The sequence below is a fragment of the Pan troglodytes genome, chromosome 22, assembly GCF_028858775.2.
Source record: "Pan troglodytes isolate AG18354 chromosome 22, NHGRI_mPanTro3-v2.0_pri, whole genome shotgun sequence".
Lineage (NCBI taxonomy): Eukaryota > Metazoa > Chordata > Mammalia > Primates > Hominidae > Pan > Pan troglodytes.
The window spans coordinates 41,002,982-41,030,769 of NC_072420.2; the positions used below are offsets into that span (position 1 = coordinate 41,002,982).

Here is a 27,788-nt window from a genome sequence, read left to right on the forward strand (position 1 = left end):
AACTCTACAGATGCCACATGGCTCATGATCCTTTGCTCACCTCTGACAATCAACTGGCTTTGGTGCTCCACAGCGGCGGCCTCATTCCGGGCTATGCAGGTGTAATTCCCATTGTGCATGAGGGAGAGATTGGAAATCCTCAAGGAGCTCGTGAAGTCAATATTGTCAATGGTCACCCCAAGGCTCCCAGGGATTGGCCGGCCGTCCTTCTGCCAGGTGATCGTGATGGGTAAGTCCCCTGAGACCACAACACAGGGGATGAAGACCCGCTGCCCAATGGAGAATCTTGGAAACTCAAAGGGTTGTATGAAAGGCGGAACTGCAAGAAAAAAGAAAGATAATAACAAACTGTGCTTATTCTACATTTGCTTTTCCTTTAACCCTGTATACGGCACTGAAAGGGTAGTACAGACGATCATAGACATAGCATAGAAATACAGGAACTGTAGCAAATTTGAAATTCTGCTTCTGTTACTTGAATGTTCTCATCATTTTAAATAAAAAGCATGGTTCAATTTGTACTGCAGCAAGTTACTTAATTTTGTTCAAGAAACCTTTTTTAATTTAAAAATTATTTTTGAATGAAAACATTTCAGACTATATCTGTAGTGTAAATAGTGTGAAAGAGGGATTTAGGTTTGGTTTTCCTTCAAAGCCTTTTAAAATGATGTATACAAGAGGAGGTTTCTTTCCTACTCTGCGACTATGACACTACAATTAGTGTTCCCCTTCTAATTGTTTCCTGCCTTGTAAATAGGCATATTCTAAACCCACTGAAGAAGCAGAGATTCCAATTTTGGCTGGATGTTGTGGCTCACACCTGTAATCCCAGCACTTTGGGAGGCCAAGGCAGGAGGAACACTTGAGGCCAGGAGTTCAAGACTAGCCTGGGCAACATAACGGGACCCCCATATCTACAACATTTTTTTAAAAAAATTAGCCCGGTGCGATGGTGTGCATCTCTGGTCCCAGCTACTGAGGAGGCCAAGGCGGGAGGATACCTTGAGCCCAGGAGTTCGAGGCTGCAGTAAGCTACGAGGGCACCAGTGCACTCCAGCCTGGGTGACTCCAGCCTGTCTCTAAAAAACTAAAAAAAACAAAAGTAAAATAAATATTCCAATTTTATTGTTAAAGCTCTCTGTTATGTCCAACTAATAACAACCATTAATTAAAAATTCTTATTTCATATTAGAATAACTACACCTTTACTTTGCATCTCTTAGTTTTGCACACTTTATGTGTGTAACTTTTAATTGTGAACTGGTCCGTGGCAGGTTATTTGACTTGCTGATGTATTGCTAAGGAGGTCGGGTTACAGCCTTCAGCCTGGCCTGCCATGGACACTGCAAGCAAACTCAGCCTGGAAAGCTCTTTCCTGATCCAGTTTTGCTGAGTGATGCCTGTTTTGTCCACCTTGCCTTAGGAACTCTCTTCCTCAGTGCCCTCCTAGATGATGTCATAGGGTATTAGCATTCTGAAATAGTTAAAATGGAGTCAGATGAACCACATTTGAACTCTACCTGTTACTTGTTAGTTATGAGCAAAGTAATATGCTCTTTCATCTGCCTTACGGATTAGTTATTTATTGCTTTACTTTGCAGATGGGAAAAGTGATACTCAAAGATGTTACCTTGCCCTTTTGGTCTTAGAACTAGTTAACTATTCTTGGAGGGCTTAAATCATGTCAATGTAACTAATATCGGAGCCTGTAATGTAAGCCTTTTTTGTGTTTTTGCATACATTCTTGGAAAGAAAAAGGTTTATTTGTATGCAGGGGCTTGGAAATGACTAAGAGTACAAACTAAGATGATTAATCATGTGATAATCTAATATAAACCAATTATTAAACTACGAGTTTTTCCTAATGAAGTTATTAAAGGTTTCTAGTTTATTCAACAATTGTAAGTCCATTTCCACTATCAGCTTAAGGAAGAGGTAAGGGATCCGGCTGAGAAATTTGAATAGAAAACCATTCATTCATTTATTTGTTCATTCAATCAAGTCATGTTTATTGAGCACCTGGGATGTGTGTGGCAGCAGTGAACGTGCTGGGCACACAGCAATGAGCATAACCCATCAGCCTCTGCCAGTGGAACTTCCATATATAGCCATAGGCCGCAGACAGCAAGGAAGTGCAGCCATGGCGCTTCTCTTATTTCATATTATCACTATGACTGCTGTCTGCTTTCAAAAGCAGTTGGGAGCTAGAACTCAAAATTGCAAGTACAGCCAGAGGTCGAAGAACTAGGTGGCTCAAGTTAGGTTTTACCAGGGAAATTAATTTTTTTAAATGGTCAAAGGTACCGACAAGCATACTCAATGTCAATCCTGCTGTGGATTCTCCATGTAAAGTTAGATCTTTGGGATTGAAAAGGGCTGATCTGATGCTAAGAGAAAAAGGTCTCAGGATGAGATTCTATCCAGTGCTGGTGGAGAGAATCGGGTCAGACTGAGGTATGAACGTTCTCAGTTGGAATGTGCTGGAGAAAATGTCACGTTGTACCAAAGGTGCTTGTATTTCTTTAAATCTTGCCCCCAAGTGGCATAAATGCTCACTATATATGTAAATATTATTAATACTAAATTGCTATGCTTTATTAAAGAAAATGATTACATTTCCTCCCCTTTGATTTCTTGGACACAAAAACCTGTTTGTCAGCATACTCAGACAAAACTTGGCTTGGTGCTTACTGTCTGAATTACAGACAATTTTTCTAAGATAAGAACTTTGGAGCCAGGCTACTTTGGTTTAAGTTCAGCTATGCTACTTACTACAGTTACTTAACCCCTCTCAGGGTCTCAGTTTCCTTATTTATAAAATAGAGTGCTGCCTTGAGCTCTGAATGAGTTAACACAGTAATTCTCAAACTTAGTTGTGTATCTGAATCAGTTTCTTAGCATTTGTTCTATTTCACAAGCCTTTAAGATGAGGAAAAAACAGGTAAGTTGAAACGTTACTGGGCTAATTTTCTCTATCAGTTACAACAGGGAGAAGGAATACGTAAGGATTTACTTTCTCCAAATCAAGAAAGAAAGGTAAGACATAGCATATTTTTTAATCTAGCTATTTAATAAGAAGGCCGGGCATGGTGGCTCACGCCTGTAATCCCAGCACTTTGGGAGGCCCAGGTGGGCAAATCACCAGAGGTCAGGAGTTCGTGAGCAGCCTGGCCAACATGGCAAAACCTCGTTTCTACTAAAAATAAAAAAAAAATTAGCCAGGCATGGTGGCGCGCACCTATAGTCCCAGCTACTAGGGAGGCTGAGGCAGGAGAATTGTTTGAACCCGGGAGGCGGAGGTTGCAGTGAGCCAAGGTCATGTCACTGCACACCAGCATGGGAGACAGAGCGAAACTCCGTCTCAAAAAAAAAAAAAAGGAAAACATAGAGTGTAGGTTGTAAATAATTGTAAAGTATTAGAATGTCCCTTTAGAGAATAAGAGAGTTATAGAATAGAGGAAATATATGCACATACAAATTTTCAAGAACAGAAGTAAGAGGTAGCTATAGAAGAATCAGCATTAAAACCAAAACGAAAACCAAAACCCTGTGTTTTCTATAATTCCAAAATATTTGCAATTCATCAGTGTATGGTATTTAAGGAATATTTTTATCATTACTTTAGTACAAAGCAACAGGGCTGAAAATCAAGAAGTACACTTCCAAAGCACTGAAAAACCAGTGTCAGAAAGCTAATGCACTAAATCTCATACACATCACTCCAAGGATGATCCCTTGCTTTGAACATCTTATTTTAAATCATTACAACACTGTCAGTTATCTGATATCTTGGCCTAAATCAGATTCTGGGAGTTCAGGCATATTGAAGAGGGCTTAGTAAGAAGCCACAACTGGCAAGCAAAATGAGGAGGGTGAGAAACTCAAAGTAAATTATAAAGAACAGACACAAAAACGCAACACACAGTAGTCGGATGACATTTTGTTTGGGAGCACATTGCCCTTAGTAGTCAGCATTTTTGTAATTAATACAAAATCATAATACTTAATTAGCATTCTGAATTATAAGTCACGGTTAACATATTAAATAAAAAAGATACATTTAAAATATTTTAAAACATATCTACCAAAAAAAAGCCTTTCCAAAATGGTTAAAATAAATATCAAAGAAAAGTTTAGTCATAAGGAAAAGTGTTTTCCTAGCAGAATATCAAAATTAGGTTTGCTATGTGTTGCTTTGCTTGCCACATTATGTAAGGACACATTAGGTCAGTATGCACATTACATCATTGTTAATGTAAATTAAATCACAAGACCTATTTGTCAATCATGTCAATTCTTTCTTCACTGCTTAAGTTGCCTTGCTTGCATCAGCTGTGAGTTGCAAGTCTGCTGCATACAAATGCATAAAATTTTTAAAGCGTCTTAAGTCTTATATTTTATATTCATAAGACATAAAATCAATGGCACAAAGTAACTCCAGTGATTAGAAAACTCTTCTCATGATTTGGGGAAAGCTGAACCTCCTATTTGAGACACACCGATTACGTGATTCATGATATCACCTAAATAAGGTAAATTATCTGAATCTTGCTGACAGTAAAAGCTTGTATATCATAGGAGCAGAAATCCCGACTATGACATGCACTGCTTTTGACATACCCTTTCTACAAGAAGTATGTAAATATCTGATAAAGGTCATTTATTACCAGGCTTGTGTATTTCACTCTACATAATGGCGGGGGTCCTTTTTCTAGGCAGCTCAGAGCCACTGAACACTGCCAAATGTCAATTTTGACTCTTACTGTATCTAAACTCTTAACAAGAATATTAGATCAGACTAATATATTTCTGTCTTGTCTCTTAAAAATTAATTGTATATTCTTCTTCATGGAGGGAAATGTTTTGATTTCTCCTAGAGAAGAGGAGTATAAGACTTTGATAAAATCATGGGTGGGGTGCTCATAAATTCTGGGTGATTAGCAGTGTTATCTTGATCCAGCTTATTTAGCTCTGCGATTCTATCTCTTCATGTGTAACAAGGTGATAATGAAACACAGTTCATTATCAGCTTGCATTGAAATAGACAGCAAGTAGCTCTTCTGCGCAGCCATAGGGCTATTTACTGTCCAGTTCAGTGCAAGGTGTGACTCCAAAATGATGAGGCTGTGAGCAGGTGGGAGTTTCTAGTCCGGGGTATACCTTCAAGATCTCCTCACCCATAAGTCTGGTTATTTGGTCAATTCTGCTACTTAACAACATCGTTTAGCTAAATTTTAGATTACTGACCCAGTCTGATATAGTTCTCCACAATGTACATACAACACAAGTAAACGGTTCCTCTACTCACTCTTGTTCAAAACTCTTGTATGGAATTTATCACATTGATGGCTCAAGTGAGTACAGTGATTTATGGACGTGTCCATTTTCTTAAGTAGAGTGACCCAGGAGGGCAGGAGATCTATCAAGTTTATCTTTTTTATTTCCCACAACTAGTGGGATAAATAGTGTCCTGTTCTTTCTTTTTTTTTCTTTTCTTTCTTTTTCTTTTTTAAACGGAGTTTTCACTCTTGTTGCCTAGGCTGGAGTTCAGTGGCATGATCTCGCCTCACTGCAACCTCCACCTCCCGGGCTCAAGTGATTCTCCTGCCTCAGCCTCCCAAGTAGCTGGGATTACAGGCACACGCCACTATGCTTGGCTAATTTTTTTTTGTATTTTTAGTAGAGACGGGGTTTCACCATGTTGGCCAGGCTGGTCTCGAACTCCTGACCTCATGTGATCCACCTGCCTTGGCCTCCCAAAGTGCTGGGATTATAGGCGTGAGCCACGGAGCCTGGATGTCTTGTTCATTTTGATTGAATAATGTTTTTTAGAAAAAAACTTTCAGAGGTGATGATGAACATATGTTTACACTCTGCACTTTAGACAATCCTGAAGTCATTAAGAATGACTTAGTTTACTGAGAATGATGATTTCCAATTTCATCCATGTCCCTACAAAGGACATGAACTCATCATTTTTTATGGCTGCATAGTATTCCATGGTGTATATGTGCCACATTTTCTTAATCCAGTCTATCATTGTCACAAGGACAAAAAACCAAACACCGCATGTTCTCACTCATAGATGGGAATTGAACAATGAGAACACATGGACACAGCAAGGGGAACATCACATTCTGGGTACTGTTGTGGGGTGGGGGGAGGGGGGAGGGATAGCATTAGGAGATATACCTAATGCTAAATGACAAGTTAATGGGTGCAGCACACCAGCATGGCACATGTATACATGTGTAACTAACGTGTACATTGTGCACATGTACCCTAAAGCTTAAAGTATAATTTAAAAAAAAAAAAAAAGAATGACTTAGAAAAGAGGATCAGGCAGACACTTCCAGGACTTAATAATGACGACATGGCAGGGACAAGAGTGAAGCTCCTCTTCATAGTCTTATTAGCCTAGGGGCCGAGGACTTCTAACTACTGTGCCAACTCTCCCCTCTGCTGGCAGGGCCAGTTGGGGAGCTTGAGTCAATATCTGGCCTTGTTTATTTAGGTACGGTCCGCACGCCAACTCTGAATTGCTATGTGAGTTTGTTTCCCTGAGATCAGTGACTTCCAACCAGCAGCAGCCAGAGATGCACCTAGCTTACTGTGACTTAGGCTGCTGGTCCCGTGACCTGCACCTGCTTTAGCAGGAAGGGCAGGAGGCCAAGATGCAGAGACATATGATGAGGGAGTGATAAGGATACTGCTGGAGCCGGTGGGTGCTAAAAGAAACCAGAGGCTGCGTGGGTCACATCAACTTAGATTCCATTAGTTTCCCTTCTTAGCCTCTCACTCCAAGCTCCCCGCAGGGTTCAATATGAGCTGATATTAACTGACATTGACCTAGGCGAAAAAGGCAAGAGTGAGCCAGTGGGGAATTCTTTGGCCCTGCCTTCTGGGTGGGAAGGATCCAGGGAAGGACAAGGCATTGTCCTTGCAGTGTGGTGGAGATGACTTTTAGGATCTATCTTTAAGGTTTCCTTAAAGAACTGTGTCTTGGGCATATTTGTAATAGCCCAAATCATACAAAACTTTAAAAAATGTTTCAAGTATCTGTTTTTCTCTAGACATAGATTTGAAATACCACATGTGAATTTCTGTGGATGAATGAAGTAGGAGTTTTGAGTATATTTTGATAAATTTACATCTTTTGAATTATCTAAGGTGTACTCAGATGAGAAGTATACCTCCTTTAGGGGAGGAGTTATAAGTAAAAACAGCAGACCAAAGTTGTCTCTGGCCACATTCTCCATTCTAAGAAAACATGTTCCCCATGGACAGAAAAAAATAGCTGGACCCAATCATCCATGTCTTCCTTAGTTTCAGAAAGTGTCAAGGCACTGAACCTGCTGTGACTTGGAGAAAACAAACAAGAAAGGCTAAATAATGTTCGTGTGTGCGTGTGTGTGTGTGTGTGTATGTGTGTGTGACATTTTCTGTATCCATTCATCTACCAATGGACACTTAGGTTGTTTCCATGTCTTGGCTGTCGTGGATAGTGCTGCCATGAACGTGGGATCACAGGTACCCCCTTCACAGAGTGATTTCATTTCCTCTGGATATACACCCAGCAGTGGAATTACTGGATTATATAAATTTTTTTAGGAAACTTCCTATTGTTTCCTATCATGTCTACACTAATTTACATCCCCACCAACACTGTACGGGGTTCCATTTTCTCCACACAGCCTTGCCAACAACACTTGTTATCTTTTGACTTTTTGACCACAGCCGTACTAACAACTAAATCATGCAGGCCAAATTTCACAATTCTCACTCAGAGTGGGCACCAAGAGATTAAAGGTGGTAAAAATACCCCATGGAATACTTTGCAGCCATAGAAAGGAATGAGATCATGTCCTTTGCAGGGACATGGATGGAGCTGGAAGCCATTATCTTCCGCAAACTAATGCAGGAACAGGAAACCAAACACTGCATGTTCTCACTTATAAGCGGGAGTTGAACAGTGAGAACTCATGGACACAGGGAGAGGAAGAAAGCATGTGAAAGCATGGGTAAGGGGAGGGAAAGCATCAGGAAAAATAGCTAATGCATGCTGGGCTTAATACCTAGGTGATGGGTTGACAGGTGCAGCATACCACCATGGCACACATTTACCTATGTGACAAACTTGTACATCCTGCACATGTACCTTGGAACTTAAAATTAAATGAAATAAAATAGAAGAACATTATGTCCGCTATAGTTACTGATGTGATAAAAATCTTTCCTCATATTATATTGTAATTTTAAACAGTGGATTGAATTATTTTATTTCCTGGTATTATTTCATAATGCATATTGTTTTTCCTATATAGAATTATTCTTTATTTTACACAATAAAGATTCTAATATGGCCATTGCAGTGTTAGCTTTGTTCCATTATTAGAATTGTATCACACAATTTTTTTCATAGTAAATATGATTTGAAATTATTTCTAAGTTAATTAAATGGGCCAGTAATATATTCTTTAAAATAATAAATTTTGTCACTGTGTTAGTCCATTTTCATGCTGCGGATAAAGACATACCCAAGACTGGGCTATTTACAAAAGAAAGAGTTTAATTGCACTTACAGGTCCACGTGGCTGGGGGAGCCTCACAATCATGGCAGAAAGCAAGGAGAAGCAAGTCCCACCTTACATGGATGGCAGCAGGCAAAGAGAATGAGGAAGACGCAAAAGCGGAAATCCCTGATAAAACCATCAGAACTCATAAGACTTATTTACTACCACGAGAACAGTATGGGGAAACTGCCCCCATGATTCAATTATCTCCCACCAGGTCCCTCCCACAACACGTGGGAATTATGGGAGTAAAATTCAAGATGAGATTTGGGTGGAGACACAGCCAAACCCTATCAGTCACCATCTCTGTTCATTTATGTGTATTTACTTTAAATGTCTAAAAGATAGATAAGTACCCTACAAGAGTTTATGAGAGTTCATAGATCCCATGGCAAAAGTTAATGAGGGTGGATATCACATTCATTTGAAGAATCATACTACACATTACAAAATTGAATTATGAGATTGAAAACCATAAATAAATAGTTCAACAATTCAGATGGAAAGGAATGTCTCTTACTAATCATACGCTAATGGAACCATTGTTCCTCAGTGTTCTGACCTGGCCTTGTTCTTCCTTCTCTCTCCCTGGTGGTCTCAGCACCTCCTTTGCCCCAGCTGTCAGCTCAATGCCGTTGACTCCTAATCTGAATTTTCAAACAAAAACTCCTTCTCAAGATTCATGCCTGCTTGTTCAGTAGTATGTCAATATCTTCATCTTGATGTCTCAGAAGCATCTCAAATCCCAAACCAAACATAGCAAGTTTCCCCTTAATCTAAGCTTCTTCAATTCTCTGTTCTTAGTAGTGATAGCAAAATATTTTGGTTGCAAGAAGCTTTGAATAATAAAAGCGTTCCTAGTTGTGCATTTCTTTTTGTGTCCAGCTGCTGAGAGTGTGCTATGTATTGTCTACTCCAATTCTCAACATGTCTTTTGTGTGGTTTCTCTTTTTCCAAACACAGTACTATCACCTTTTTAATTACAACTCTTTCAATTGTGTCCTAACTGGTCATTCTTTTTTTTTTTTTTTAATCTTTCTGCACTGTGATATATCTTACCCACCTCAACCAGATTAATGTTTCTAAAACATTGCTGCGAGCATTTCCCTCTGCTCCAACACCTTTAGGATTCAGCAGGATGTGCTAACTCTCCAAGGCCTGGTCCTCTCTGTGCAGATGCAGACCTTCGCTTACTGGGAGTATCCTTTGTGTCAGCCATAGGGGCTCTTACATGTGAGCAACTGCACCTGACCCACCTCTGTCCCCACACCCTGTCCGAGCCCCATTCTCACTCTGATCATCTTATAATGGCAAAACTACGCTCAATTGTTTCTGCTTTTGGAAACCGTTTCAGGCTCTAGACCCTTTTGAGATTCAACTCAGCTTTTCTTGGACATTCTTTTTTGGCTCCTCAAGACTTCTCAGCCTACCCTATGCCCAGAACTAGATAAATGTCCACTTCCTCTGCTCCTAAAACACATACTGCATATTTCTCTGATGGTATTGTGTTGACGTCTGCGTTTCTCTTCTTTGTCTCCCTGCTGTTCTCCTGCGCCGGGTGTCATGGCTGCTGTTTTGGACCTTCTGCTGCCCCTCGCCCAGGACATTTGCTGCTTCCTGTCGTGTGTTGCCATCATTTGTCTGTGGGTTCTCCCACAGACCCCAACACCTTGCTGGCAGTGACCATCCTATTATTACTTGATCTCATTAACAGCAGACGCACAAGTATTATCTGAATACATTTTTAAAAAACATCTTAGGACTCACAAAACTAAAGAGATTTTTTGAGTTGAAACTTGTTCTGATGACAAAGGTCCAATTGAGCTACGAACTACAACACAATACATTATGGTAGAATGTAACATTTCTCATTTCTAATTTGAAATATTGGACTCATGTCATTATAGAAAGCGGGAGTAATTTTTTTTTTTTTTTGAGACAGATTCTTGTTTCCCATCTTGTTGCTCAGGCTGGAGTGCAGTGGCATGATCTCGGTTCATGGCAACCTCCGCCTCCTGGGTTCAAGCAATTCTCCTGCCTCATAAGACTCCCGAGTAGCTGGTACTACAGGTGCCCGCCACTACACCTGGCTAATTTTTGTATTTTTGGTAGAGACAGGGTTTCACCATGTTAGCCAGGCTGGTCTCAAACTCCTGACCTCAGTTAATTTACCCGCCTTGGCCTCCCAAAGTGCTGGGATTACAGGCGTGAGCCACCACGCCCGGCCAGTGGGCGCAATTGAATGAAAAAAATGTGTTTAGGAAAAGGTGTTTAAGACCCACATGTATAGCCATTTGACATCTACGTAAGTGGGAGGAGTTGCACTGACCAGATTCCTTTCAAGAAAGGACATGTTACCACCAATTCAGGGGGTGATGTCATCTGGAAGTTATTGGCCACCTCGGAGATTGTCTCAGCTGCAGAGGCCCACTTCACCCAAGGACAGGCTCTTTTTTGGAGTGTCCTCAATCTAGTGACTGATTGAGGAGCAATTCTGCCCAAACTCAGGACAACCCTGAAGGACTGTTCTTGCTCCAGAGCTCACTGTCATTGGCCTGCATCCCAGCTCACTCTTTCTTCGCCCAGTCCTTCTTCCTGTCCTTCCCTCCTCGGTTGTTGATCATAAGGCACTCCTTGATAAACACCCTGCACACTAGCATCCATCTCAGAGTCAGCTTCCTGAAAAACCCAACCACAACGGTTTGTTTCATCTACAGCAAAAATGCATGCACCATTAATAACAAAACCAGGTCTGTGTGTGACACACTCTCCATATACTTCAACCATCCATTCACATTACTTTAACTCATCTGGGACTGGGACTAGAAGAGAATTAGTGCTGAGTTCTCTTTCAAATATACCCCTCTATACATGATGAACAGTATCTTGTTATTTTCCCTCAGAACAAGGAAAAGATAGAAGAAGAATAAAAAAAAGAAGCAAGGGAAAACGTTTAAAAGGTGAATTTTAAAATTGTTGCTCACTAACTTAAAAAAAATGCTGTGTTTGTTTTTGTTGTTTTTGCTTATTCAGCTGGCCCAAGTTTAGCTAGTGTTCTGAGCAAAAATTCAGTTTTTATCTCTAATAATTGGAATATATCAGGAATAAGAGTAGCTAACTTTTCTACAACGATTTTAAACAAAGTAGTTCTTCTATAGGATGCTTATTTTAGACTGCTAGACTGTGAAAAGAGGTAAAGAGTCATAAATATAACAATGAAGTAAGGGGGCTGGGTGCAGTGGCTCACACCTGTAATCCCAGCACTTTGGGAGGCTGAGGTGGGCGGATCATCTGAGGTCAGGAGTTTGAGTCCAGCCTGGCCAACACAGTGAAACCCCATCTCTGCTAAAAATACAAAAATTAGCTGGGCATGGTGGCTCACCCCTGTAATCCCAGTTACTTGGGAGGCTGAGGTAGGAGAATTGCTTGAACCCAGGAAGCAGAGATTGCAGTGAGCCGATATTGTGCCATTACACTCCAGCCTGGGCAACAAGAGTGAAACTCTTTCTCAAAAAAAAAAAAAAAAAAAAAAAAAAAAAGAAAGAAAAGAAAAAAGAAAAAGAGAGAGAGAGAGAAAAGGAAATAAAAGGAAGGCAAATAACTTTTTTCCCAAAAATTGTTTAAAATTATCAAGTAAGTCCATGGGAGGAAAAAAAATAATTAAAATGTTTTAGGAACAAGAAAAAGACATCCCAAGGCATAAAGTAGAATTATAATAAAGAGAAACACGAAAGATGCAAGTTGGATACAATAAAGGGAAAAAATAAACTACCTGAAATTTGGGGGCGTAAAAGAGTAAAACAAGCTCTGAGAAGCATGGCAGTGTCTCCTTCCAATGCACTTCCAAGAAAAATGGATGCCCTGCAATATTGTCAACCAGATGCCTAAAGGGGAATGTGGTGGAAAGAACTGGATAATTTCTTGGGGCCATTTGAGTCTTCAATCATATGAAACATCTCTTGAAAGTTATTTTTATGGAGTGTATTGTAAAGCCATAATCATATAATGTTGAAATAGTTTCTTTAAAAGATTAAAATGACCAAGAACTTAAAAACTCATGACAATTTCTATATGTAAACAATTAGAGTCACCATGGTCTGAGCAGGATGACAGGTTATGTTTCCCCTGGTTGAGAGCAATAATACTTTCATACAGAAGACTGTAATAAAACTGAGTTACTTTTCTGCATTTTTAATATGAAAAGAAAAGCCATTTGAATCATCAAGGCATCAAGAAAATGAAACATATCTCACGTTTTACTTATTTAGTTAGAGAAAAGTGTCATCTAGATGAGGTACAATTATTTTATTTTTGTTTATATGGACTTCTGATGGAAGCAAAGCCATGTGACCCCAACCAGAGGTGACGACAACCAGGCTTAATAACAGAAGTAAACAAGATTCATAAAATCACTGGTATTCATTTTAAAACTTGGCTTATTTTTCCAATTAGTTTCTTTACGAGGATTGTTAGTAATAGATTATTTGCTTGAGAAGTATTTTTCATGACTTTGGCTTAGAAAAGGTCATAGCTCTTTAGAAGCTTGGTTATTAATAATAACTGACTTGAAGAGGCTTTTTTTTTAAGTAAAGTGCTGAAATATGTTACAGTGAGACAAGGGTAGAAAAAGGTAGTCAATATATTTCACAGAACTAAGACTGCCTCTGACAGCACTATCATGGTATCTTGGTAGAAGGAGAGGAGAAGAAAACATAGGTCATTTAATAGATATTGGGATAACTGACTCGATATAGCTAAAAAATATATTGGACCCCAGCTTTACTATATCTGTGAAGCTCAGTGTGGGTTGAAGGCCTAAATGCAAACAGTAAAAATAGAGACATAGAACAAATACAGAAAAAAATAGGAATGCATCTTCATGAGCTCATAAATTTCTTAAACAAGGTCCAAATGAAGACAAAGGCAAAGTTAAAGAGAGAAAAGACAGCCTTGGAAAAGACATTCACAATCATTTCTAAGTAATAAGAGATTCATATTTATACTAAAGAACTACAGCAAAGCAGGAAGGAGGAGCAGGAGTGATAGCAAATGCACAAAGCAATGCATAGATGAAATCCTCAGACATCTCCTGAGAGTATAAAAAGACATTCAAGCACAATAGTAATGAAAAGAAAACAAATTAAAACAAAGAGCTCCTTTACATCAATCAGCTTTGTCACAAATAGAAACACAGGTACCAGGATGCGGGGAACTGGGACCTCTAATGCATAGCTGGTGGTAAAGTAAACTGGTATAGGAATTTTGGAGAGTGGCTATGCAATTATTAGTGAAGTTAAATTCTACGACCTAACAATTCTACTACTGGCCCTCTAGTAATATTAATACTACACATGGACACATTTATAAGCTACCCATGGTAGTATTTGTACAGAGTCAAAGGGCTGGGTGGGGGGCAAACTAAGCATTCACTTTTGTGCTGTTATTGTATATATTTACATGCATGTCTAAATAAGGATGCTAGAAAATTAATTTAAAATAAATATATTAAGTACACATAAGTCTGTGCCTATGAGACAGGGACAAACGATACCAGAATTGGTGGATGGTTGAAAAAAAGGGGGGGCAAGTTAAAATAAAACAAAATAAGGATCTTGCATGGACAGATGATAATGGTGTGGTGTCAGCCAAAAGTTGACAAAACAAAAACAAAATTCACCGTTGGGATTTTTGTTCATGAGTCCCAAACCATGGCTCAACAGTGGGACATGGGCTGCAACTAGGCGTTCTTGTCTTCAGGACAGAGGTGGCACTCTCATTCCCCTCTTTTATTCATTAGAAAATGCCCAGAGGGCTATGTTTCATTGAGATAAAATAGACACATCAGTGTGTCCTTCAAAGGAAAGGAGCTGCTGAACTCTGTTGCATACAAAGTATTTAAACAAATGGGGATGCTAGAGATGGTTAGCCAGGAAGACAAAGCTTAGTCTTTTGCACGATTGGGAGCTTTATGTGGAGAAACGGGGAACTATTTAGTGTTGCTCTAGAGGGAATATTCGAACCAGAAAGAAGAGAAGAGCTAGAGAAGGCATATTTGTATGTATCTCTATTTGTATGTATGTCAGACAGAGGAAGAACTGTCTGACAATCACAGCCATGTAGAAACAGAAAGGGCTGAGAGCTTAGTGAACCACTGCACAGACCGTGCAGGAAGAGTCTAGAAAAATGTGGGGTACAGTCCAGGGGCATGTTGAATATCACATGGGAGGCTGGTCTAGATGAACTTCAAGTTGATTTATAGCCCTAAGATTCTAAGGGTCTATAATTGTATCATGCATTTATATATCTGTAACCACATATATATGTACTTATATATAACATACATATATAACTATATGTATATTTATATTTGTGTTTTATATTTATATATCTTTATATTTAAAATATAATGCATATAAATGTTATATAGGTGTATGAAGTACACAATTTTATTGAATTTATATATTTAAACAATTTACGTGTGTTTTGAGTCAATGCATATAAAAGATGCTACTGCATGGTTCTGAATAATTGAGAGTTGTTATTTCTGACTTAAAATGTCATTATCACGGCATTATTTTTAGCACTGTCAGAGTTTTTCCCTGTGGTGTGTGCACATACGTGTGTGTATTTGCAGATTAATTATGAATTAGGCAGCAAAAGTGTTAGTAATTTGCTTGGCATTCTTTTTCCTTTCTTATCTCTACATAATTCTCTCCTTCTCTAAGTTTCCCATGTTCAGCAAGTGCAACAAGTATTATAACACATAATTTATCTTGCAATTTAAACTAAATAAAAGAATTGTATTCTTATATGTTGATTTTGTATCCTGCAACTTTACTGAATTGGTTTATTACTTCTAATCCTTTTTGGTGGTGTCTTAGGGTTTTCTATATATATGGTCATGTCATTTGCAAACAAGTTAATTTCTTCCTTTCCAATTTGAATTATCTGAATGCCTTGTATTTCTTTCTCTTGCCTAATTGCTTTGGCTGAGACTTCCAGTGCCATGTTGAATGGAAGTGGCAAGAGTGTGCATCTTTTTTTTTTTTGTTCAGAATCTTAAGGAAAAGCTTCCAACTTCTCTCCATTGAGTACAATGTTAGCTGTAGGTTTGTCATGTATGGCCTTTATTATGTTGAGGAACATTCCTTCTGTATCTAAATTGTTGAGAATATTTATCATGAAAGGATGTTAAATTTTGTCAAGTATTTTTCTACACCTATTGAAATAATCATATGATAAAGCTACAAGGCAAAAATCAGTAGTGCTTGTATACACTAATAGCGAACTATCTGAAAAAAAGTAAACAATCTCATTTACAATAGCTACAAAAACTAAAATACTTATGAATAAATTAACCAAGGAGGTGAAAGATCTCTACAGTGATAAGTATAAAACACTGGTGAAAGAAGTTGAGAAAGACAGAAATAAATGGAAATATAACTTGTGTTCATGGATGAAAAGAATTCATATTGTTAAAATGCCCATCTTACCTGAAGTGACCTACAGAGTCAATGTACTTTCTACCAAAATACCAATGACGTTTTTCACAGAAATAGAAAAAAAAAATCCTAAAATTCCAATATAACCAAAAAAGAGCCAGAATAGCCAAAGCAATCTTGAGGAAAAAGAACAAAGCTAGAGGCATCACACCACATGACTTCAAAGTATACTACTGAACTATAATAACCAAACAGCATTGTACTTCCATAAAATCATAGACCACTGGACCAGAATGGTAAATCCACACATTTACAGCAAACTGATTTTTAACAAAGGAGCCAAGAGCACACAATGGGGTCTTTTCAGTAAATGGTGTTGGGAAAACTAGATACCCACAAGCAGAAAAATGGAATTGGATCATTAACTTTAATTTATGATGTCTCTAATGCCATATACACAATTAAACTCAAACTGGATTAAAGACTTAAATGGAAGGGCCTAAACTATGACACTACTAGGAGAAAACATAGGGGAAAATCTCCTAACATTGCTCTGGGCAGTGACTTTTGGTTATTACCCCAAAAGCATGGACAACAAACGCAAAAATAGAACAATGGGATTACATCAAACTAAAAAAACTTCTGCACAGCAAAGGAATCAATCACCAGAGTGAATGAAGTGACAACCTATATATAGAAGGAAAGAATATATTTGCAAACCATATATCTGATAAAAGGTTACTATCCAAAATATATAAAGGATTCAAACAATGCAATAGCAAGAAAACAACCTGATTTGAAAATAGGCAAATTGAATGAATATTAAAAAATGGGCAATGAACCTGAATAAACATTTCTCAAAAGAAGACATACAAATGGCTAACAGGTATATAAAAAATGCTCAACATCGCTAGTTACCAGGGAAATGCAAACTAAAACCAAAATGAGGTTATCATCTCACACATGTTAGAATGGCTATTATAAAAAACATGAAAAAAACAAGCATCGGTGAACATGTGGAGAAAAGAGAAGCTTTGTACTGTATTGATAGGAATGCAAGTTATTATACTCACTATAGAAAATAGTATGGAGGTTCCTCAAAACATTAAAAATAGAACCACCATATTTTCTAGCAATCCCATTACTGGGTATACATGAAAAGGATATGAAATCAGTATGTTGAAGAGATATCTACACTTCCATGTTCATTGTGGCATTGTTTACAATAGCCAAGATATGGATTCAAGTGGCTAAATGGTCACCAGCAGATGAATGGATTAAAAAATATATGGTATACATACACAATGGTTGCCAAAAAAAGGGACAAGTTAAAATAAAACAACTGTAATCCCTGCACTTTGGGAGGCCGAGGCAGGCAGATCATGAGGTCAAGAGATTGAGACCATCCTGGTCAATATGGCGAAGCCTTGTCTCCACTAAAAATACAAAAATTAGCTGGGCATAGTGGTGCATGCCTGTAGTCCCAGCTACTTGGGAGGCTGAGGCAGGAGAATCACTTGAACCCAGGAGGCAGAGGATGCAGTGAGCCGAGATCGCGCCACTGCACTCCAGCCTGGCAACAGAGTGAGACTCCGTCTCTAAATAAATAAATAAATAAATAAATAAATAAATAATAAAAATAAAAAATAAAATAAGGACCTTCAGCCTTAAGACTATTCAACCTTAAGAAAGAGTGAGCTGTAGTCCTTTGTGACAATATGGATGAACCTGGAGAACATTATATTAAGTGAAATAAGCCAGGCACATAAAGGCAAATACCACATCATCTAACTCATATATGCAATCTAAAAAGGTTGATCTTATAGAAGTAGAAAGGAGAATGGTGGTTCCCAAGGGCTGGAGTTACTGGGGAGGTGTGTGTCAAAGGACACAAAATTTCAGGAGGAAAAGTCCAAGAGATCTATTGTACAACATGGTGACTGTAGCTAATTATTTATTGTATTCTTGAAAAATGTTTACAGTGAATGTAAAGTGTTCTCACCACAAACATGATAACTATGTGAGACAACCTATATGTTATTTGATCAGATTTAGTCATTCCACAATGGATATATATTTCAAAACATTATACTATACACAGGAAATACATATCACTTTAAAATGTAAATACATATTATTTTATTTACAATGTAAAAAATCATGTATATACATTTAAAATCAATATGTAATGTAATATATGCAATATATAACATATATTTATGCATATATTTATATATCAAAATATATTTATTATATTATATGCATATATTTATATATAATAAATTATATATATTATATGCATATATTTATATATGTATTATATAATAAATATATATTATACATACATATACATAGCGTTCCTTCATAATGAAACCAATCTTACACATAGTCTTTTTTTCCCTCCAATTAGGGTAAAGTAATTTGAGATATCGCTTATAAAACACTTAATAAAATGCCATATTTTAAAGAAAGGTGTCTGCTTCGATTTCTAGAATAGAGGAATTTTAAGTCATTCCACCTCCAGGACAAACCTGTCTGAAGGAACCCATAGAAGCTGAGTCCTGCACTCAATTTTGATATCCTACCTCTCTTCTGCAGACACTTGAGAGCATAAACCCCCAGGGTAGCTGAGCCAATGCATCCATTTAAGTATATTGAAGCATGAGTGCTTTCTTGCGTCATTTAAAAAGGGAGGACAGTGAAAGTTCCTACTTCATTAGCTTTCTTTTCTCACATTAGGGTATTAAATTAAAAAGAGAGTATAAATTCTCATTTTAAATAATAAATTAACATAAAAGGATTATACATTTAATACGTTACCATTCTATTTTTCCCCAGGTCTATATTTCTCGTGTATTATTCATAATAGAAGCTCTGCAATTCCCAAGTCATTGTTGAAAAATAAATATGAAAATATGTGGATGACTGCAGTGTATGGACACACACAAAAGACCCCAGCAAACTGGAGCTTGAGTTAACCATTGCTCCACTTTAATGAGGAACTAAAATGGAAAAATAACCTCAAAATGCTGTCCTTTCCATAAACAATATTGCAAGTAACTCCAGTATCTAGAGAGATAGTAGGAGAAAGTGGAAGAACGTGACAGATTAAGAATGAAAGACCTTTTCTTGCCAACAGAGTTGGGTTTGGAATTCAGTGGAAGTTGATAGTGCCAAGGTTGGAACAGCTCATGAGCAAATGTCTGAAAGCGGGAGTGGGGAAACTGCCAAGGCTGTTTCTGTGCACAAAGCTGTCCCTCCACCTAGGCGAGATGACATTTGTTCCCAGCCTTTGAAGAATGATGTCATTACAAGACGGCATCCCCGGCCGCTCACCTCGAGTGGAAGACGAGCAGACACACTCACAGCATTATTTTTAACTCAGCATTCATTTCCCCACTTGCACCAACAGCAATACAGCAAGACATTACGGTGACAGACGAGACACAGCACAGGACAAAAAGCTGCAGGGAAGCAGGATTTTAACGTCAAAATGTGCAGAACAGTGTCCCTGTTGGGCTACAGTACACAAAGTACCACCAACACAAGAGCTGAAAACCCTGGCAGTGACATCTAATTCTCCCTTCAATTTGAAGGAGGACATGGCAAAAAAATTGTGGTACATTAAAATGGGAAATCGCCACAAATATAGAAATGGAATGAAATACGTAAAAGCGAATGTTTCTGTTGTTCTCTGCATTCCTAGCATGGCCATTTCATCTCACTATTGGCAAACATTCACTTTTAAAAATCCTCATAAAATATGACTCTGAAAGCTTGGTGCTTCTTAGACATTTATTTACCTGTAATTTTAACTACCTTTCTCTACGAATTTTAGTTTGCTTTCCTGTCTATTTTTTTAAATCCCCATGGTCTGAAGCCAGAATGGTGATCCACAGGCACTTAAGACCAACCCCGCCATCCAAAGGCTTTCGCCAAGACACTCAGGTGCCACATCACTCCTCTCAGCCTCTCCATCTCCCAAGCAAGAGCTTCTGGAGTCCTTTCTTGTTCTGACCTGCCCTCTTTCACCAAATCCATTCTCTCCTTTTCCTCTCTCCAATTTAACAAATTCTATCTCTCTTAAATTAGTCCCTCAATATCTTTTGCCCTACATTTTAACATGTTGTCTGTCTTGACTTTTTAAATAGCTTTATTCCTGGGTTCTTTGTATTCATTTCTCCCCACTCCTACCCTGGCTTCCCACTGCAATACGAATTATTCTTCTGAGAGTCACCGCGGGTTGTGTTGGAATCAAAACATCTGCGTTTGAGTCTTGAATGTATTACTGGGTGACTGTGCGCAGCCTCATCTCTCTTCTATTCTTTCCCTGATTATGCTTTATCTACGTTACAGAGTCACTGTATTAATTAAGGTGACACAGATGAAAGTGTTTTGTAAACTATAAAGTTTTATATAAATATAAATAGAACGTGACATTTTTATCCAGCAGCCAATTAACTTTCCTGGCAGTGTTGATCCCCAGCAATTAGAACACGCAATTAAGCACTGTTCAAGTTCAGTGTGGCACCTAAAATGGGAAAGACAAAGCTTGAAAATGTGTTAAATATAAAACTGCTTGTTAAGTTGAAATGAAGTGAAAGAAGGGACTTTGACTTTTACTTCTGCCTATACGTTTGAAGGCAGCAAACTTGCACTTCTGGATAGTTACATATATTTCAGAACTGCTTAAGCTTCAACCACCATCAATAATAAGCATATTATTTATATCAATCTTTGAAATAAAAAAAATTGCAGGCATATGCTCTAAAATAAGCAAAGGGTTATGACTATTGCCAGGAAAAGACATGGTGAAAAAATAGTATTGTTTCCAAATATCATCTAAACACATATGCACACACTTTCCGCTATATCCAGTATTTAAAATGAACCTCCTGGGGACAAGATAACAATAATTTGGTTTCCCTGTTAGCAGCATTATTGCTGGGATCAAGTGGGCCACTTCCACTTCCCAAGGAAGCCAATTTTTAAGGCTTCAGGTTTGCTCTTCCAAAATTAGCTGGGTGAAATATTCACTGTGTGGTCTCCCAGGAAAGGTAGTGGAGCTGCATTTATATGAACAAAATAGGAAAGTCTCTTTCAATCCTAATCCACAGGGAAAGCCAAAATTCTAAGTCTTTTCCTAAAATTTAGCTGATTTCTTATCTCCCTCCCCTAATACTTGGTAACTGAAAATAGTAAAGGTTAATTTTTAAAAAGCCTTGATAAACTACAATCCTGACCATTGGAGTATAATTTATATATTAATATTTCATTTAAAAACATTTTACTGATCGATCGATTGATTGATTGAGACAGAGTCTTCCCTGTCACCCAGGATGGAGTGCAGTGGTGCTATCTTGGCTCACTGCAAACTCCGCCTCCTGGGTTCAAGCCATCCTCCCTCCTCAGCCACCTGAGTAGCTAGGATTACACGTGTGTGCCACCATGCCTGGCTAATTTTTGTATTTTTAGTAGAGACCAGGTTTTGCCATGTTGGCCAGGCTGATCTCAAACTCCTGGCCTCAAGTGATCCTCCTGCCTCGGTCTCCCAAAGTGCTGAGATTAAAATATTTTAAAATGTAAATTTAAATGTTCAGAAGTCGTTTTATTTAAGACCCTTCTAAGTTCTGAGTAAAGGCTAAGATTGTGAATGGTGTAAAACTGTTACTGTGTTTTGGAAGTAGTTCACCACAGTCTCGCACTCCTGGCCTCAAGCCATTCTTCTGCCTGAGTCTCCGGAGTAGCTGGAGCTACAGCTGCGTACCACATCACACCTAGGCCTCCCAAGTAGCTGGGATTACAGCAGTGAGCCTCTGCACCCGGCTGCTTAAGCAAAGGTAATTTGGGTTCTTGCACCTTGCAACCAATGGGGTCATAGTCAATACATGGATCTGTGCCAATCTGGGAAATCTAAAAATAGATAAACTTACATTTCAAACAGTCCTTGTTTGAATTTTTGTCAGACTTTATTTTCAGATATTTGGTGAAAGGTTCTAATGTGAGCCTGACTGGGGGCTGGGGAAGCCTGTCCATATGAAGTTAAAATCTGCGGTGTGGTGCACAAAGTCCCCTGAGGGTCCTGTTCAGGCCTTGGTGTTGAACATCATCTATTCACTGATGTCACCAGATCTGCAGCCTGGATTCCTGAACTCTACTCTCCCATATCTAATTTCCTACTGACAGCATCCACTTCTTTGTTTAGTGTGTATTTCAACCTCAACACATCGATAACTAGACTCCTAATCGCCTTCCTCAGACCGCTCCACTGCATCTTCTGCTGACTCAGTAGAAAGCAATGCCATTCTTCCTGATACTCAGGCCAGAAGCCTGACCTGATCCGTGATGTCTTTATTTTCCTCACACCTGTATCCAATCACTAGGAAAACTGATTGACTAGACCTTCTAAATAGATCCGGAGTCTGTCTTCTATCCCCCACCTCCTCTGCTCTCCCCCTGGTCCAAGCCACCACCATCTCTCACCTGGATTCACTTTCCAACAGGTCATTCTACTTGTCCCCTTTCCCCGAATAGACCATTCTCAGCACAGGAATCAGATGCGTCCTTCTTCTTCTTTTTTAGAGATGGGGTCTCACTATGTTGCCCAGGCTGGAGTGCAGTGTCTATTCACAGGTGCAAATATAGTGCACCACAACCTCAAACTACTAGACTGGAAGTATTCTCCTGTCTCAGCCTCTGGAGTAGCTGGGACTACAGGCTCGTCCCACCATGCCTGGCTAAAAGCATCCTTTTAAAACCTTAGTCTGGCCATGTGACTTTTCCGTTTAAAGTCATCCAATAAAGCCCCCATCTCACTCAGCAGAAAACCCCACGTCCTGAAAACCGAAGTCCTGATCTAGTAAGTCCCCCGTGAAAAGGTTCTGCTCCTTCTGACTCAGGGCCTTTTAGTGTTTTCTTGTTCACTTGGCTCCCGCCACATCAGCCTCTCTGTTATTCCTCAAGCTTGCCAGGCAAACTCTAGACACCGTGGTTGTATCTCTTCCCTTTACCTAGGATGTCCCTCCCCCAGGTATCCATGAGCTGTCTTGAACCCCTTCACATCTTTGCTCAAAATCTCACTTTTTCCAGGCAGCTTTTCCCGACTATTCTGAAAAATTTTGCAAGCCCCAAATCCCAACAACTGCCATTTCTCTCCAGGCAATAAAATACCACATAAAATAATATTTTCCTTCTTTTGTTTGCAAGTACTTGCAAAGGAGCTGGCAAGTTTTATACTATATGATAAGTATTTAGAAGAAAAGAAGCTCCTGAAGAAAAAATTATTCAATAGAATTATTTCCTAAAATCATAAATATATTGTTTATAAGAGACAATAAATTATTCTTTTGGCCATAAACTAGTTTGAGTTGGTTTCCGTCACTTCAAAAGGATTAAGATGAATACATTCATTTATACTGATCTGGCAAATTTAAAGAATAAATGTTAATGATTCAAAGGGCTTTCGTTTAAATTTATGTCTCCTAAAAATTACATTAAAGTATTATACCTATTTATCCAATGGTCATACTTCTGGAAATTTTTCTTGAAAGAAATAATCTTAAAATCAGACAAAGGCCAATGCATAAAGAAGTTCATTTGATGCCTCATTTGTAATGGTCAAACATTAGAAATAAACTAAATTTTTTGCACTGTATTAGATGTTTTCAAAATGTAGCTCACAGACCTGTAGGGATCCCTGAGACAATTTCAGGTGATTTGTAAGAAGAAAATCGTTTTCATGACAATGCTGAGGTGCTGTTTGCCTTTCTCATGGTGTTGACATTTGCACTGTTGGAGCAAAAGCCATGGTGGGTGAGACTGCTGGGCGTTACCATGAATCCCAGCAGGGACACTAACAGGATGACTATTCATTGTACTGTTTACCGATGCATACTGTGAGTTGGTTTTTTAAAAATGCCAGATTCATTTATAGACACTTGAAGAAGCAAGAAACATAAGAGTTTTATTACATCTTTACCCTAAAGCTCATGTTATTTTTAATGTTCTATGTCCTGCGTAATAAAATGGGAAGAAGGCACAGTGTTTCCTCTACCTCCTGAGCAGCACGGCTATCTTCAAGCAGAGTATGTCTGTGCTTGCTTGAGTTGCAAATTCGACCAGCTGCTTTTTTTCATGGAATTCCATTTCTTTCTTAAAAGAATGGCTACCTAAAAACGATGGTTATGCAGTCTTTTCTATTTGTCAAACAATTTCTTACAGACAAATGAGCCCATCACTCCTACAATTACAATTGATGGTGTTTATTATAAATAATAAAATTGAATCTTTCAAGAAAGAATAGAATTTTAGAAAACTTGCATCCATCAGCATGAACTTGACAGTTTACTTGAAGACTTTCTGATGAGATCATGGTAATGTTAGTAGTTGTGATATTTGGATATTGTATAACAAATTGTATCAACATTTGGAAGATCTGTGTAACACAGTGAACCAATCATTTCCAAATGATCAACTTTTTACGTTACAAAATCATGTGTGGGTAAAACATTCCTTCCAAGGGTATGATAGACCAATGAATTTTAAGATGGCAGAGTACAGAAAATGTGTTGATATGGCATCTGACTGTTGCAATGAACCATTAAGATACTGCCATGTTTTAATTCTCTGCATAGTATAGAGTACCATTAGGTGTTTTCTGGTTTATTCACTTGTTTTATTTGTTTATTGTTTGTCTCTCCTGACTGAGAAGAGAGTCAATGAGGGAAAGGACCTTGCAGACCTTTTTCATTGTTGTATTCCTCAGTGTCTAGAGTAGTGCCTGGCATGAAGCAGATGTTCTATAAATGAGGATTAAAGAAATAAACACAACCACCAAATGAACCTTTATGCAGCCTGGTTTACCAAGAATATCTAGTGATTTGAGGAAATTCTCAAGACATATGGTTATTAAAAACCGATTTATAATTATGTGCAGGCATATCTAATATACAATGCACAATACATATTCTATAATATATAATGTAATGCAATATATATGCCCCATAATAATAATATACACATATTATTATTTCCATGTGTGTGTGTCTGTAGGTGTTCTCAAAAAAGTAAAACTCACAGGGTTGGTGGGAAAAGAAGCTTGGGGAAGACCACAGGAAACCTATGCAACTTTGTAACAAGGGCAACTAAAAGCCAATTATTGGTTCCTGGAGAGAGAACTTGGACACCTCCGACAGGTAGCTCACTGTGGCTAGAAGCAACACCCACAGGTTTCGGAAATAGTTTTATAACATATTAGTTCTATTCCTAGGACCCACCTCAGGTAGATTCCTTAGATAATTAAAACAATTTTATTTCATATTCAGCTCAGGAAACTGACTTGTAGAATAAAAGAAATGAGTCTTTCTGAGGGTCTGCCACTACAAAGCTGTGTATCCTTGGATGAGTCTGATCACCTTATTGTTTTTTTCTGGTAAGGAGATTGTAGTCAATTCAAATTGCAGGATCTCTAAAGATTATCCCGACAGGTAGATTCCATGACAGTCCATGTCATGATGTAAAGAATAATTTAATGAGAAAAACGTTCTGTGGCATCCTTTAAACATATAATTTCTATGTTGTTGCTTTGACCTGCTCATCTACAGAAGATAAGACGTTTGTTTGAAATCCTCATCCAATACAGAAAATCCCTTCCAGTGAAGTTCTAAGAGACCTTGCTTTTAGGAGGTTTTAGGAAAAGAAGGTTATTTATTTAAAAATTATCTGAGAGATGACTAGATAACAAAGCTAATGATGTGCTCCTTTTTTTTCTGTTGTAATGTTAACAACACATGCCCTCTGGAAAACCAAGCCAAAATTCCACCTGGAGAGAAAATCAGATCAACTAAAGTTCCTGTGAAGATTCAGTCAGTAGTAAAGAGGACATCTCATGTTCCCTGTCATTCTTCAGCCTGTACAATTATCCTGCTCTAAATAAGCAGATCTTGGATTACCCGACTTCAAATCATTGGTCTGGGAAGTAGTCGGGCTATGGAATGAGTTGTGTGGGAACCAGGAGAACAGGGCTTACCTTTCACGGTCACGTGGACGCTCTGGCTGGTGGAGAGTTGTGGTTGAACCAACACGTTGCACGTGTACTCCCCCTCGTCCACTTCCTTTTGCACATCCGAAAGTTTAAGAGTTCCATTGTTCTCAAATGCCACTTGGCGGTGGTTGAAAGGAAGCAGGTTAGAGTTCTTGTACCATTTAATGGAGTAATACGGATAGCCAATCACACGACAGTGAATGTATGTGTCCCGTCCTGCTATTGCTGTGATGTTTTTCATTGGTCGAATGCTTGCAGGCCCTGGAGAGACACAAAGAAACTCTTGAAAATAATTTAAGGGTACATCTCATGTGGGGAAATGGGTACACTTTTCCTTGAGTTAAAAATGTAGATTATATTCATGTGAGCACATCTTTTTCAGTTAAACAAATATTTTTGCATGTGGCATTTTCTACAACAAAGGTTTGTCTTTCCTTTTCTTAAATTCAAATGTATAACTGTTAAATACTTTATCTGCTCTTTCTATGAAAATGTTTTGAATTAAAAATTACAAGATAAAAGACAATTTAATTAATAGAAAGTAACTAGTCTACACTGGACAATCATGCACTTTTGGTGAACACACTGGCAGCAATTGATCAATTGTTTAACTCTCTCTGTAAAATCTAGGACGACGATGGAGGTTACACCACGTTGCAGCATGAATGTAAGTTTAATACCATGTACATGAAGGTTTACCATGAATGTGGAAGAACCGAAGAGAAGGAGAAGGGAAAGGGCATGCAGAGCATAAACCAGGAAAGGAAACATCAGGTGAACAGATCTAGAGTAAAAAAGAACAAGCTGACTACAGAAACCAAAATGCCATTTCCAACATTAACCCAGTCAGTGCCATTCCTGAGTAGGAAGGAGAGGGTAGGAAATGGGAAGCAACAGTTAATCCGCTCTGGCATTCCAAGACCCAGCTCGGTGCATGCAGAAATCTTCTTCTCCACTACAATGAGTTATGTGTGTTTTTTTGAGGAGCTGATTTGACAAGCACCTCTTACGTTTATTCGAGCCTGGTACAGGACGACTCCCGCCGAGTTGTTGGCAGTGCAGCGGTAGACTCCCCCGTCCCGGACCTGGGAGCTGGAGATGTTCAGGTAGCTGACCACGTTCCCCTCCGACGTGATCATCTGGCTGATGCGGTGACTGCCACCCTTGAGAATCGGGTCGTCGTCCAGGGTCCACGTGATCGTGGGCAAAGGTGTTCCCTTTACGTTGCACATAAGAGAAACCGGCTCTGCTGGACTCACCACCTTTTCACTAAAGGCAGAAATAATTTTGGGAGTTCCATCTGCAGGAAAACAAATTATGGGAGAAAGTGGCACATACAAATAATTAAACAACTTCCAAGTATATGTCTTTAATGTCTAGGAGGTAGATGTCGTAGTTGTTAAACATTACCAAAAAGGTCTGGTTTTATTGATAAAGCAAAACGTTAATCAGAACAAGAGCTCACTGTTTTCAAAACAGGTAAGCACAGCGTTAGCAAGCTTTCATCAACTGTTTCTGATTGACTATAGTTAATCAGACTATATAGTTGTTTCATCAACTATATTTCCTGATTGACTTAAGAGGAATGGTAATACAACTCAGATGTTCAGGTTAAACAATGAGAGCTCCTAAGAAGTCTTTAATTTAAAACTGACGTTTCCTCACACAAAGTTATAAACAGAGGGAAAATCCACACCCGCTCACTCCCACAAACACTTTATCTGTTAGGTT

At 38.5% G+C, this 27,788-nt stretch overlaps 1 protein-coding gene across 5 annotated transcripts in view; it reads right to left on the reverse strand.

The window, feature by feature from the left end:
- Window positions 1–27,788, reverse strand: part of DSCAM (DS cell adhesion molecule) — a 939,729-nt gene that overhangs the window by 301,493 nt on the left and 610,448 nt on the right. For all 5 annotated transcript variants that reach the window (XM_054675091.2, XM_054675090.2, XM_016938555.4 and 2 more), the window contains 3 exons: window positions 27,061–27,357; window positions 26,043–26,318; window positions 41–319 (listed from right to left, as the gene is read on the reverse strand). In XM_054675091.2, the coding sequence (XP_054531066.1) occupies window positions 41–319; window positions 26,043–26,318; window positions 27,061–27,357 (852 nt within the window). The remainder of the gene's footprint in view (window positions 1–40; window positions 320–26,042; window positions 26,319–27,060; window positions 27,358–27,788) is intronic.